Raw genomic sequence first — 14988 nt, 5'->3', positions numbered from 1 at the left:
TATTTTTCTCTTCTAAACTTTATTGTTACTCATAAGGGCTAACAATCTTATATCTTGAACATACAAATTTTGAGTGAAATATTTTTCAAAATTTCATAATAGTTACCAGGGTTCTAATAGTAGAAACTCAAACCCGAAGTTTTAAGTATAAAATATCAATGAATTAAAAGTTTCACTTAAGTTACTCGAGCCTGATGTTTTGAGAAACAATTAACTAGAAGTTAATATTTTGAGAACTTGTAGTTCTAACATTATAAAATCGAGCTTAAAGCTTCAATTACATATATGAATGATGGCTCCGGAAGAGCACATATTATCTCCTCTTTATATAAAATGCATTTAGTATGTCTCCAGAATATATAACACATACTGTGATGTGAGATCCCACCTCACCCAAGAGAGGGCAGGAGATGTGTCTAACATGTTGCAAACATACCTCCCCATATTGTGATGCATTTTGGGTTGCAACCCAAGAACAAAATTGTGAGGCGAGATCCAAAGCACACAGTATCTCGCTATGCGGCCTATTACGTGTCAAATTCTACAGAAAAGTGAGACATATAATGTCATGAACCAAAAGTTCATTGAACAGAATATACATTATTTTGACATGACTAGTTACATCATATTTTACATAAAGTGTTACTTAAAATCAGTAACAAATCTTGATGACCGCTAGCTAACGCTACTCTAAGCAAATTGTTCATTTACCGCATATCTGTTTTGGTTTGTCACCTTAATGAGACACTCCCAAGCTTGGACACTCGTCTTGTTATGAGGGGGAGAACAATTGTTTTTGAAGAACGGCATGAGTTGTTGTAGGATATTTACCTACTGTCTCATTTTGAGTTGGATAAATATCTCGGCTAGTGATTTATTAAAGCTAGTGATGACAAAACTATATGTTAGCGCAAAAACATTTGCTTGGATTAAAGTCTATGAGACTAACCATATTAACAAAACAACCTTGACCTCATTTGATATGTGAAAAGAATGTGTATCTAAGTGACATGGTTCTCCTGACGAGAATGTCATTAAAAATGTCCGAGTTTCCTAATATGACGGCTACAGTATTACACATACAAAGGTTAAAAGTACACCATCAGAGGATGATATCTTGGTGATACAACAATACATCAATATGGTTGATACTCATGAATTTAATGTTTTAATTTTGACCTTAAACTTGATTTGGGTTCGCCACCAGCCAATGGACATCTTCACTTGAAAGGAAGTGATAGACATTTAAACGCATTTTTATGCATGGTCATAATAAGACAGTCTTCCCGCCGTTAGGCGGAGAGAAAAGACTATTATCATTTGAATAACGGTGTGAATTTGAGTGGAATGTATCCACCAGGTCTAAAGTTTTAAGCTCTTGAAAATAGAAGATTATACAAGTTCTATAATGTTTTATGATATTATGAATATAGATTCACATTCGCTATATATAATTCATATGTGAGAGATGTTTATCGTAGAAGTGACAGTATTTGCCCTAGAAATGGCATGGGTACCCAATAATAAGCTCATAGTAGCTAATGCATGCATAAAAGAATGTGTGGGATCTATGAATGATGATCCCACACATGGGTACCCAATAATAAGCTTATAGTAGCTAATGCATGCATATAAGAATGTGTGGGATCTATGAATGATGATCATCGATGAAAATTTACAAATGGTAGCTACCAAAAACCATTAAGGACTGTATGATGCAATACCACGTTTCATTATGAATGTCGACAAAGCATATTATTGACCAAATTGGATATAGGCAATTCCAATTAAACTGAATATTTAAAACGTGATGAGATACTTAGACCTTTAACCTTACATGATACAAAAAAGTATTAATCACAGTGAAAATAAATCACTATGGCACAGTGTCTACAAGAGACATGGGGATTACAAATATTTTTCCTTATATGTGACAATTTTCTGTAAGTACAGTGTTACATATAGATATTAACGAGAGACTTACAGCAGTCGTCATCGTATATTATGAGGATCTTAAAAGACTTTGCTAAAAGCTTGCTAAAAGGCAAAATCCCAAAAGTAAAGCGTCATTATAAGCGTATCGTATATTATGAAATTTGAACATGTGAGGTTGTTTCTAACATTAGTAAATGAGGTAAGACCTATTAAATTGTATAGCTCTGTTGGTATTGATTTCAATTTGCAGGTATGAAAATCTTATGATGAGCCCTGTATGCAAAAGAAACAAATCTCACTTCAGTAATAGACAAAACAAACCGCTATTTACAGTACATGAAGCTTGCAACAATCAGAGGGAGAATCTCATCAGGGGGAGCATCCAGAAGTATGTTATCTAGGACATATGTGCGTTGCACTCTTTTTCTCCTTCGACCAGAGTTGTTTTTTCTCACAGGGTTTTTATTACCTGACAAGGTTTTTAACGAAACAACAAATAAGCGCGTCCAACACTATATCATTCATTGGTGGACATCTAAGGGGGAGTGTTGTAAATATTATAATATATGTGGATGTCTTTGTAAATACTCATTAGTTATGTTTTTATGATGTAAATCATACTTCTATATAAATGTTTTTATAATGTAAATCATACTCTTATATAAAGGAGCCTAATGAGAATGAAAAATACGCTTCTTCCTCCTTCGTTTTGTTCTCTTTTCTCTCTATCTCATTCTTAGTTTATAACACTAGATTTGTTTTCCCGTAAATAACATGAATGTTTGGGTGTTTTTATAAAAGATTTATAATCATACAAATGCATTTACAACATGACTTAAGAAAGCCCAGTATTGTTTGGTCTAATGGTATAAATCTCTTCTTGTAAGAGAGAATGTAAATTCGACTCACAATAAACTCGTTGTACCATGTTAGTTGTTTATTTGATAAAAAAAAACATGACTTAAGAAAAGATGAGTATCAATCATTTGAATCATTTTCATGATTGACCGACCGACCAACATCTTAAGCATGATCACGAAGGATGCCAGTTTTATGATACCATCCAAATCCACCAATAGAATAAATAATAAGCATTTTTCTCAAAGGTAATCTTGTCAACACAACTTTTGCTTCCAATAATGAGAACCCAAGTTGTGAGAATGTTGTGGTGCTATGCAATGTATGAGAATTGTGTAAAATATAATATACACAATTAGAATATATATTAGCATCTTACAGGTAATTTGAACTGTACTTTAGTATAGAATACATACGTTGTAGGAGACAAATGCATGTAGACGTGGAACTACATGCAGCTCATAAGGATGAAATAGTCACTCGATATAATTAGTGTTCTTTTTAGTACTTGCATTTCGTTTTTGTTACATAATTGATTTATCATAACTCTAGCGTTGGATTTGAAATAATAATTTTGTACTCACAACAAAAATATTGAGCAAATGCCACATACGATGTATGACCTTCAGAGATGTTGCATTTTCCTTTAAGTGTGGCAAATGAGAGTATTAGTGTGAGTATTGGTGGAGTATGAGAGAAAATGTCACATATAAGGTGATTTGTAACACCCAAAACGTCTTTGCTCCATATTGTTGTCTATAATAAGAGTTTTACTTTCACCTAATACGTGTTACATTACTTACATGCAATGCACCACCCTAGTTTTGGGTGAGAGTGAGGAGAGACGTTTTTGAGAGCCACATAGTCTTGTATCTTAAAACACAAAGGTAAGATGATCATGATGAAATAATTTGAGTAAGCAAAATGAACTTATACAGGTAAAAAGTTAAAGATGGATTTATGTGAAAAAAATGTTAAAACTATGACTCATATGAAATTTTTTATTTTATATTTCAGTCAAATATATTGTTAGAAGGGGACCCAATGGTTTGCCAAAATAGAAGGCACAGAAACGTAAAGCGAACCGGTCAAAATGTCACAAAGTGAGAGAGAGAGAGAGACAAGATCTGTTTCACGGTTTCACCTTTAACCCACATCACCAAATTTTGAGCCTTTTCCTTTTTCCAAACTCACCCACTTTCATTCTCTCTCTTTTTCCTTGTTGGGTTCCCCACAAAGGACACTAGCTTCTCTAATCTGGCCAGCTTTCATTTCTGCCACAAACAAACAATGTGTGGGCATTCAGGCACTCACACTCCTCCTCCACTTCCCATTTGAATTTTGAAAAAAAATGGCCGCTTTGCATTTTGGTGGCTGCATTTGCTTCACTCTATGATGAGCCTCATTCTGCAACCAGGTTAGTGTCTCTTTCTGGGTTTCCGTATCTCTCTAATGGGTTTGGGTGTGGATTGTTTTGTCAAGTTTGGTGGTTCTTGATTCGGTTTTGGCGGTTCTGTTTGGCTTGTACATTCTTGATTTTCTCTTAAATTGCCTACTTCATGTTTTTCCTTGTGAATCTGATATTGTTCTGTAAAAGATTTATCTGTTTATGCTGTTCTTGGCTGCTGTTAATGAGTAACTGAAAGTGTCTCACTTAAGTTTTGGGCATCTTTTGTTGATGGGTTGGTTTTAAAGTATGAATCGTTTAAGTCGTGTGTAATCTGGACCAGTAGTTGGAAAATATTGAGCAATCAAAGATGTGCATTCATTTGGAAATTTGATCAACACAGTTAGAGTGTATCTTTTAGCAATTTGGTTGTCTTGAATGATATAGGAAGCCTGAAGTTATTGGGGATTTTGAAAGCGGGAAATTTCATGGGAAATTTTCGGCAATTGGACTCTATTTTATTATTTTTTGCCATTGGTAATTGGACTCTCTTGTGTAGAGAACTATACACATTAGTGTATGATAAAGCATCAGGATGAGCGGTAACATAATGTCATTTGATGCTCTCATACAGAGTCAGTGATGTGATTACTAATGGGAGCCAAACTGGGTTTAGTATATTGAGGCCAAGTAGAATATGTTTTTCTGGTGGATGGTGTGGTCCTCTAGATGAGTGGCGATCAAAATGGGGTTAGACTAGCAGATGCCAATGGAGGAATGATGGACCACACATTTATTCCTTCAAGATATAGCTCTTGAGGACTAATCAAATCAAGAATGAATTCTAATTTATAGCTGAGACTGTCTTGAACTCAATAATAAAGAAGCTGAAAATGTGAAGTTCTATACAAGACCTGTGGCAGATGAATCACAATTTTCTACTAGCAATTGTATGGTCTGATTAGTTTTGAGATCCTCACCCTTCAGGTCCATAAGGTATCTCCATCTACATGAAATTTCATGATACTTATGTGAATTATATTCTAAAGTTAACAAGTTTCTGTTGCTGAAAACCTCCTAAGTAGGACTTGTTAAATGCCTTAACAATAAGAGATAGAGACCTATAATTTGTTTTTGTGATGAGAATATATGACCAGCTGGCTATATAATAATAGTCTGTGGACTTGTAGGATTTGTACTACTGATAACATAGCTAGTAAGTTCTATACATTTTGTGTTATGGAAAATTGACATAATTAAAACAACATATTAGAGCAGTATTGGTGCAAACAGCTATTTAGAGCTCAAATGGTGAGGTAGTGAAAGTTCTTTATCTCAAGGCATACGCTATATACCCTGTCAGAGTTATGGAATTCATATGTCCATGTAACAGAACTAAACATTGGATTTGTGAACTTGTTATTGACTGAAGAACTTTCAATTACCAAGGATAGGACAAGATATATTTTCTCCTATATAATGAAGTTTTTTTCTGCAACAAAGATGACAAAACAATGTATTTTTGTTCTCTATCAAAATGAAAACAAAATACTTTACAATATCAAACAGTGTTGGGATATACAACAACACAACTGTGATGTTTGATATATTATGTATACAAATAGAAATAATAATTATCTTCAATGTAATTTGTGTTTGTCCATATCTGCAGGTCCAAATTAATTATTTATTGATCCTGGTTTCCCTTTCAGCATGAAATCAGGACCAAAGGATGGTTGGCAATCTATCATGCCTCTTTGTTTGAGAGGAAAATCAGCTTCACGTTTTTGCATGTTTCGAAATGTGAAGACAGCAGACTACAGTCCAGGAAATGTACCTGTCTATCTAAATGTTTATGACTTGACACCTGCAAATGGCTATGTTTATTGGGCAGGTGTTGGCATCTTTCACTCTGGAGTTGAAGGTTAGCATACCTTTTATCATTGGTTTATTATATTATTCATATCTCCAATATCAGTGGTTGTTTAGGAAAAGGACTTTATCTGCCCACTCAAAGTTATTTAATAATGTATAATTGTTAATTAATGAATTTAATCAGGCATATGCTTTACCTTGGTATGCTAATTTTTTCTTTTTATCATCATTTGATATGATGTGAGCCATAAAGAAGAGTTAATTAATGTAGCTGGTTGTTCATAGTTGAAAACACAATCTTCTAAAGTTAAGTTAACCAACCCATCTGGATTAGTGTTTCACTGAACCCTAAATACAATTTGCATTAGTCTTTTATAGTTAAAGAGATCATGACTGCAGGGGTAGGTGCAGACTGGTGAGGAAAAACTAATCTGATCAGAATCAATGTTAAATGTAAGTAACAATACAATTTGATCTGACTTGCATGTTTGGAAACAGATAGAACCCGCTACTCACCAGATAATCACTTAGTGTTTGCAAATGCTAAGATTGGAGTGTTAGGTTATCATAATTTTGTAAGGCTTGTCTTGAATTTAAATGCATTATGTACAGTAGGAACTCTGTTCTGTGAAATTTATTGGTCTTTTAAGTTTATTACTGAATGCGTTGATCATAATATATATATATATATAGCTTTTGTTTACTATGAAAACTTGACAATGATTGCTAGTTTATCACCGTGTTCAAAAGCTTAAGTTGCTAGGAAGAGGTTTAACAGATTATTCTCTAAACGTTCTGTCTGAGTCTGACATCATAGCGACCACTAGAACCCCAGTATCTCGAATACGTTGAACATCTGTTAAAATTGAAACTCCGGATCTCCTATTATGATTATAATACCAAGATAGGATTTATTTGTTTACCACAATTCTTAAAAGCTGAGTTGTAGGACTACTATTTTCACATTTCAACACAACTCACACCCAACTTGGTTAGAGCTGTTTCAACCTATTATGATATGTCAGTGTTTGATGTCTGAAAAATCATCACTGAAATTTTTTTCTGAATTGATTTTGGTTCACTTCCAAAGGTGTTGATTACATTATTGTACCATAGCGTTAGTCCTACTGAAACTATGCCTTGCTTCTGTTCTTCCTTACCTAGTCATGGATATCTGTGCTCCCTGCTTGGAGATTTACTTGCTTCTAAGATGGAAATTTACTTGTTTTATCAATTTGCATGTGTATCATTGAAAATTGCAGGTCATGGAATGTTGCAACCTGAATCTATTTTTTCTCAGTATGATAAAAATTCTCATTAATCATTTTTGCATACTTACAGTCTACGGTGTAGAATATGCCTTTGGAGCCCACGAGTACTCATCAAGTGGTGTCTTTGAGGTTGAACCTCGACAGTGCCCTGGCTTCAAGTTTAGAAGGTCAATTTTCATCGGCACAACATGCTTGGATCCTTTCCAGGTTAGAGAGTTCATGGAGCGTGAATCTGCAAATTACAATGGTGACACATATCACTTGATAATTAAGAACTGCAACCATTTCTGTCACAATATATGTTATAAGCTGACTGGAAAATCAACACCAAAATGGGTCAACCGCCTCGCAAAAATAGGTATATGATTATAAATGTCTCTAACCATGCTGTTTCTTTTAGGTTTGTTGAGTTTCCTTAATCACAACTTTTTCATAATCCCTAGGCCAATTGAAAACCAAAAGGTTCTATCAATTATCCCAAAACGATATTTGAACAAAAGTTTTTGTGGGTTAGCTTTGTCACTGCCAATGCTACATTTATGTAAACGTGGCTTTCATGATTTGCTGAAATATTCCATGAGGGTTGCCTTTTTATATGAATATTCTCTATCGAGCATGAACGAACAATATATAATTTAGGACATATAAATTAGTTTCTCATCCTATTTTGTCTCGAGGAATGTTTGTGTTGATAAGATCAAATCTATGCTTTTCTCTTCTTCTTCATCTTTTTCTTTTTTATCATTTTTGATTCATTTCTACTTCCTTGTAGGTTCAATGTGCAACTGTATACTCCCAGATGCCCTTAAGTCGACCACTGTTCCACATGACCCCAATTTCCAAGAATATGAAAGTGAAAAAAAGAGGCTAAGAAGTGCCTTCACTTGCTTGTCATCAATCTCAATGCCTCAGAAGGAAGTATCAATGTCATCATTATTTCTACATTCTCACTATAAAGGCTGCTTACCACCGTGGGAGTTTAGAAGGTCTAGAAATGGCTCATTGAAGAAAGGTTGAGAAACAACATCCTTCAACAGCCTCTTCAGTTAAAGAATACCGACTGGCTGCTGAGGATTCTTGCATCATGAGTCCCTCGGGGAAAAATATTTTGTTTTGAGATTGCTGCGCCTGCGTAAATCCACCAAGTTCGTATTCTTTCGCTGTAACCAGTTTGTGTACTATGCTTACATTGTTGTATTTGTACAATAGTAATTTAAATCTGATGTTAGAGTTACTCATGTGCAGTAACGTAATTGTAAGAGAACACTCCAAGAGTATTTGTGTCAATGGGTGAAATCAGTGAGCTTCAACTAGCGTGTGTTCTACACAGTTCTACTGGTGTTTTTCTTGCCTCCATGAAGGATATGTAGCAAACATTTCTTGCTACCTAACCCCTCCAAATACATATTTGACCTGAAGCCAATAGGTAACTTCTTCAAAACCAATAGCCAAGTAAACAACAAATATCTAAATTTACTAGCCTGCTGAACACTCACATTCAAGTATGTAAGATTGTTGCTGCTGTAAGCTCAGTTGCCCGTTGAATTTTCAATCAAGTATTCTGTAATCATGGTACTCATAGAGGTCCTTAAAAAATATCATATATGTTATCAGTCAGGATCGAGAGCGAACGTCCGTGAAAATGTTAAATTGCGGACGAAAACGTGTCATCTTTTCATAGATTCTTTCATTTTCATTGGGTCCCTCCACTCACATCTCCTCCTCACTCCTCTATATCAAACTACGGAGCTTTCGACTGCTCCTTTCATATACTTCCTCCCTCTTCTCTCACCGGCTTTTCCTATGCTTATCCCCAAATCTTTCCCCCGATTGCCTCTGTGTGATTGTGTCAAATTCGATCTCAGTCTTTCATGCTTGGATTAATTAATATTCGCTCTCCGATTGAGTTTGACTAACTGGAATTTGAGTGAATTTGTGGAAATCTATCTATTTGATGGAGAATTAATATTGTGGGTTTGCTTATGGTATTTGTTAGTTGAATGTTCTATTGGATTTTAGAAGCGCTGAAGATTAGGGATATATATGTAGTTTGAGAGTGTTGAAGGGGATGGCCTTGTGAAGTTGTGAGAATGGTGGAGGATTAAGGGAACTCGTATATGACTTCTTCTTCTTCTTTTTTTTCTTTTTTTTTTCCGATGGAAGTATATGACTATAGAGGGAATAGAGAATGATAAGGATGAAGTTTAAAGGGAAGTACAGGTCTAGAGCTGAGTTCATCTTTCTGGGTTTCAAGAGAGAGGATTCATCTTCCTGGGTTTCAACACAAAGGAGTGAGGAGGGACCCAATGAAAATGAAAGAACCTATGAAAGGATGACACGTTTCCGTCCGTAATTTAACATTTTCACGGACGTTCGCTCTCGATCCTGACTGTATATGTCATATGCAAATAAAAGATGGACTAATAAAAAAGACTACACCACTAGTGAGTAGTGACTACTACTTCAATCCCTCAAAGTTGTTGCCGTGCATATGAATCTTCAAAGTTAATAACATGACCTTCCTCGGCAAGTTCATAGCTGTTTCTTGTTTTTTGCATTTTCCTTTCTCTATTACGTACCTTCCTCGGCAAGTTCACACTTCTTTTCCACCTGCTTTCTCCGTCTTTGCCTTTTGGTTCTCTCTGTAATCTTCCTCAGCAAGTTCTGTAATTTATATAATTGACGTTGACGTTGACATTGCCTTCTTATATATAACTAGCAGCCCAGAAGTTGTGCTTCACTCATATAGCTAGCTTCTTCTCTTTCATCATTTGCTCTTCAACTCGATTCAGAGCTCCAAAGGTTTTGTTCTTTATTAAAGGTCAGAATTCACAATATCTCAAAATCATTATATTTACTATTTTAACAGTATAATTAACGAGTATACTGTATTTGTTCTTGTTTTCTTTTTGTTTTGACCTAGTAATGTTTTAAAAAAACTCATCTCAAATGCGCCTTAAGAGCATCTCTCACTGTAAGCCAAATTTGAAGCCAAATTTAGCTTAGAAAACAAAAATATTCTTTGAAATCTTTTTTTAGTTTACCAACCTCTCCCACCATAAGCTAAATCCTTAGCTAAATTAATAGCATTTTGGTTTTAGAAAGACTCCCACCGTAAGCTAAAACCTAAGGTAAAGCTATTTATTTTTATTTTCTCGAATATTTGTTTAAATCAATAATTAATCATAAAAAAATATTATATAAATATATTTAATATAGGGCTCATATGAAAGATCTCGTCGAGATCTTCGCGATGGTTGTTAGTAACAAATTTTTAATTTTAATGATAGTGTAAATTAAAAGGAGAAATGTAAAGTTGAATAAAATAAGCCAAATTTGGCTTACAAAATAGCTCTACTAAATTTTTTATCTTGAAAAATATAATTTGGTTTGTGGTGGGAGTAAACATAGGCTAAATTTTATCTTGAAAAATGTAATTTGGCTTTTTAGTTTACGGTGGGAGATGGTCTAAGACTTAAAAAGGCGTGACGTGGTGCTGCAATTGAGTTAGCCTTGATGGAGAAATGTATAAATACTCCCGGACACGTGGTCCTCTTTTACCAATTAAATTTTGACACGTGGATTTATTACAATTAAAATACAAACTAAGATTTTCTATATTTTGTTAAATGACCGTATTTTATGAGTTTGGCCTAGGGTTTAGGGTATAAGATTTAGGGATTAAGTTATAAGGTATATGGTTAGGGTTTAGAATTTAAAAAATCAACAAGAAACCCAAAATTGTCTTTAACAAAATCACTAAAATAGTTTTTCATCATGAAAATCCACATGTCAAAATTTAAATAGAACTGAGGACCACGTCTGTCAGACTGTTACGTGATCCTTCTGGAGCACTGAAAAATCTCTCGCCTTGTTAGGCGCTACACAAGGCGACAAAGGCGTAGAAAGCGTCGTCGGAGGCGTTCAACGCGGACGCACAGCAAAAAAAATTTTTAACGCCAAGACAAGCAGCGTCGTTCCGGTGTAGAATAATCTAGGTCGCGACTAAAACCAGCATTTTGAGTCCTCTTCGCGGACTCTTCTCCTCCTCGTCGTTCTCTCGCCATTTCTTTTTCCTAATTGAAGGTATTTCAACTCAAATTTGCTTAAATTCCTGCTGGGCTAAATGGGTCTCATCACTTTCATGTTCTTTGATTTAAACGAATCCTTTTCTTTTTGTGTTGGAGGGAGTCAGGGATTTCAATCCGAACAATCAATCTTCAAAACCCTTTTCAATTTCGATTTGGAAGTATATCTATGCTTTTTAGGTAGAATTATGTGGAAATCATGGAAGAGGAGCCTCCGGAAATATGTGGGAATTAGGTGGTACCGAGTTCATAATATCATGAACTATGAAGAAACTAATTTGTTGGAGTTCTCTGTTGGATTAGCTCTAATATTGTAGGATTACAGTTTGTGAAGTCCTTTGGCTCTTTCCTATACAGTAAATGGTAGATGGGTTGTATACATGCAAATTCTCCTCAGAGATATATATATATATATATATATATATATATATATAAATTTGCTTCAGTCATGACCTTTTTAGAGTATGGAAAAAGAATTACCCCTACTCTCCAATTCATGGCTAAATATAAAATTCTTTGGATTTTTTAATGGCAATACAAAATTGAATCTAAAGATCATATGGTCTTATGTCAATTCCTAGTAAAATGGTGGGATAAATTCAATACTGAAAGAGTTTTATCCCAATTCAGTGAAGAATTTTCAGTTATTCCCTCCAAATCAAAAGATCCTATATATAAGAGTAAGTATTAGATGAATCCAGCTCATTTAACGAAAGGCATATGCCTTACACCTCAAGGCGAGCGCCTTGCTGAGGCTTTACCTGGAAAGCCTCGGCTGCGTCTTAGCCTTTTGAAACATTAGTTAGTCCTACTATAAATCTTTGGCTTCTGTATAGTTATCAACCACCTTAAATTGACAACAATCTCTTGCTCTATCAGGTAATAAACAATCCAACCTGAGTTTCTCTGGCAATGAAGGAAATGAAAGCGAGAAATGTACCAATGCAACTAACTAGTGCTTTGTTGGCATGCAAGAACGTTTTAATGCAACATGTAGGGTTGATATATGGCAACAAATCAGGAGGACTGCAAGTAAATGATGCAGAGTTGCAGTACTCCTTTGATGATGCAAGCCTTGAAACGAGTACCAATGATCTCATTACCAAACTCAAGGAAGATGGAGGTCTTTCCCTGGATATTTTGGACAATGTGCTCACAAGTATGTCCTCTTTGGGGGAAAAAACCGCAGGCGCCATCTTGGATTTCAAGAGTAAGATGATTACTATCAAGGACGATAGCTATAGCTTGTTGTCAAGGAGTACTTGAGCAGCAGCTTGGAGCTACTGGAGTTCTTCACTGAGCTGGAAAAGTTTCTAGACTCAGCTCGTCAGAGCCATACATACATTGCACATGCTGTTGAACAGTGTAGCAGCTTGGGGGGTAAAAATGGAGTAGGGAGGGAGGAGGCGAAGACGATTTCGAATATATTGAATAACATCATGGCATCTAATGTCAATGACCACTCTGGTGAAAAGTTGGTCAAAAAGGCTCGTTCTTTGCTTGAGAGGCAGGAAGAAATGTTCTCCAAATGTCTCCTTGAGCAAAAGAAGCTTGGGAAGGACCAGAAGAGTATTCATGGTTGGAGAAAGCTGTTGAATTATATATCCATGGGGACTAAGTGCCTCGTTCTCATTGTTTTGGTTGGGATGATGGCCAATTCTATAGGATCTGTGAGAGCTGGTTCGTCTAATGTTGTTGCAGATTTGTCGATCAAAGCAGCCTGCATGATTGATATCTCGGTTTTTATAGAGAAGGCAGATCACTGGAATAGCTCCCACCTCGAAGCATGTGACAATGAGCTTGTGCTGAAGAATCATGCAATGAACACAATGCAGAAAGGGGCTTTACATTGCATAAAAGAGATGGGGGAAATTAAAGATCTCATTGGTAAGGTTGTAAATTCTATTGAGTCTCTTCTTGCTTTAAGTACAAACGTGGCGAATGGTGGAAATATAGAAGTCGCAATCACAAATATCAAGTGTTTCCTGAATAAGTTTTTGGAAAAAATTGAGGTTTTGGAGAAGAAAACAGGGGAATGCAGCTCTAAAATTTTGAAAGCAAGGCAAGCTGTTCTTAGGTGAACTATCCACATGATCACCTTATCACCTCTCTTTGCTTTATGTAGAATAAACCCCAGTTTGTTTGTTAATTTGTTTCTGCTCTTAGCTAGTAAACCCAAGTTATTGGGTTGTTTCCTTTTCCATCTATTTCATGACTCTCGGGTTCTAGGGCTAATTTGTCGGGTCTGGTAACCTGTAATCCTTTCAGTGTATGAGCATTTGTCATTGAAAATGATCAGGGTGTCTGATATTCTGGCTTCTCCAACATGTGTTGGCTTTTGTGATGTTATATGATACAACTATATATGTAACTTTTAGGCTTAAGAGCTGGACTTCTTACTACTAGATTACATGGCTGCACATAGTATTGGCTTTGGCTTTCTGAAGCTTTTGATTGACAACATCAATGGAACAATCTTTATCCCTTTGGTGCATGAGAGTTTAAGTTTTTTTGAGAAGCCAATGCTGAATAGATGAGTGCAATAGTCACTGGACAATGCAATTGCACTGATTGCTGCTTGCACCTATAATGTTACTCAAGAGACGGTGAAAAAATAGACTGTACCAGTTACCAACTTACCACTACTTTAAGTCTTCAATCCCTGAAGTTGTTGCCATGCATATGAATCTAATTGAAAGTATAATGTAAACCTTCCTCGGCAAGTTCACAATTCTTTTCCACCTGCTTTGGTCCATCTTCGACTTTTGCTTTCTCTGCCATCTTCCTCGTCAAGTTCTGTATTTCGGATATTCACTAACAGCCTATACATTACTGTATAAGCAGCCAAGGATTGTGCTTCTTACTCGGTCTCATTCAATGGGCATGAGGGCATTCAAAAAGGAAATACTTAAAATGTGTCATGCAAATTAAAAAAATTGATAAGGGACTATATATTACCCTTCAGAAGTTAACGTTTCTGACGGTGTTAGTAGTTCCAGATATCAAAGTTGGGTCGCATTCAAAACTTGAGATACCGTAATGATATGAGAAATTTGTCCGAATGGTATACGAACTTTTACTCCTTATAAACTTTGGTATATCAAGTTTAGAAAATATCATAACGGTATCTCATGTTTTCATCCCGACCTAAGATTGGTATATATAACCATTAAGATGACCAATTTACCATTAAGTTCTTCTTTTTTTCTTAGTTTTTTTTTTTAATTTGTTTTCATATTCCAGAAATATTAGAAGAGGTTTTGGAATTTGATTATTTGGGTTGGCCTTTATAAACTTGAAGAAGATTGAAGAGGGGAAACATATAGAAGTTCAATCCTTGTTGTTTCCGCTGATACTCAAAGATCTTGTTGTTGTCGTTAACATTCAAGGATGATTAAGATGAAGAACTGATTATTAGCAAAGAGAAAAAGATGAAGAACTGATTATTAGTAAAGAGAAAGTGACAATGAATTTTTTCTCTATGTTCCTAAAAATATAAAAACCCAAAAAAAGAAAATTGAAATATGAAAACAAAGAAGAAAAACTAAGAAAAAAAATTAAGGGTAAATTGATC

The 14988-nt window shown here is 35.3% G+C and overlaps 2 protein-coding genes across 2 annotated transcripts; both read left to right on the top strand.

The window, feature by feature from the left end:
• The first annotated feature begins 3946 nt into the window (after window positions 1-3946).
• On the top strand, window positions 3947-8504 carry LOC101307350 (deSI-like protein At4g17486-like). Its single transcript, XM_004289576.1, has 4 exons — window positions 3947-4210; window positions 5893-6104; window positions 7397-7684; window positions 8099-8504. The coding sequence occupies exons 2-4, from the start codon at window positions 5894-5896 to the stop codon at window positions 8341-8343; spliced, it is 744 nt and encodes a 247-aa protein (XP_004289624.1). The 5' UTR covers window positions 3947-4210; window position 5893; the 3' UTR covers window positions 8344-8504.
• Window positions 8505-12326: 3822 nt separating this feature from the next.
• On the top strand, window positions 12327-13495 carry LOC101312602 (UPF0496 protein At4g34320-like). Its single transcript, XM_004291953.1, has 2 exons — window positions 12327-12563; window positions 12659-13495. Exons 1-2 carry the CDS (start codon window positions 12327-12329, stop codon window positions 13493-13495), a joined length of 1074 nt encoding a protein of 357 aa, XP_004292001.1.
• The last annotated feature ends 1493 nt before the right edge of the window (window positions 13496-14988 follow it).

This window comes from Fragaria vesca, linkage group LG2, assembly GCF_000184155.1.
Source record: "Fragaria vesca subsp. vesca linkage group LG2, FraVesHawaii_1.0, whole genome shotgun sequence".
Classification (NCBI taxonomy): Eukaryota; Viridiplantae; Streptophyta; class Magnoliopsida; order Rosales; family Rosaceae; genus Fragaria; species Fragaria vesca.
Note: the sequence above shows the minus strand (reverse complement) of the source record. Positions and strands in the feature narration are given on the sequence as shown.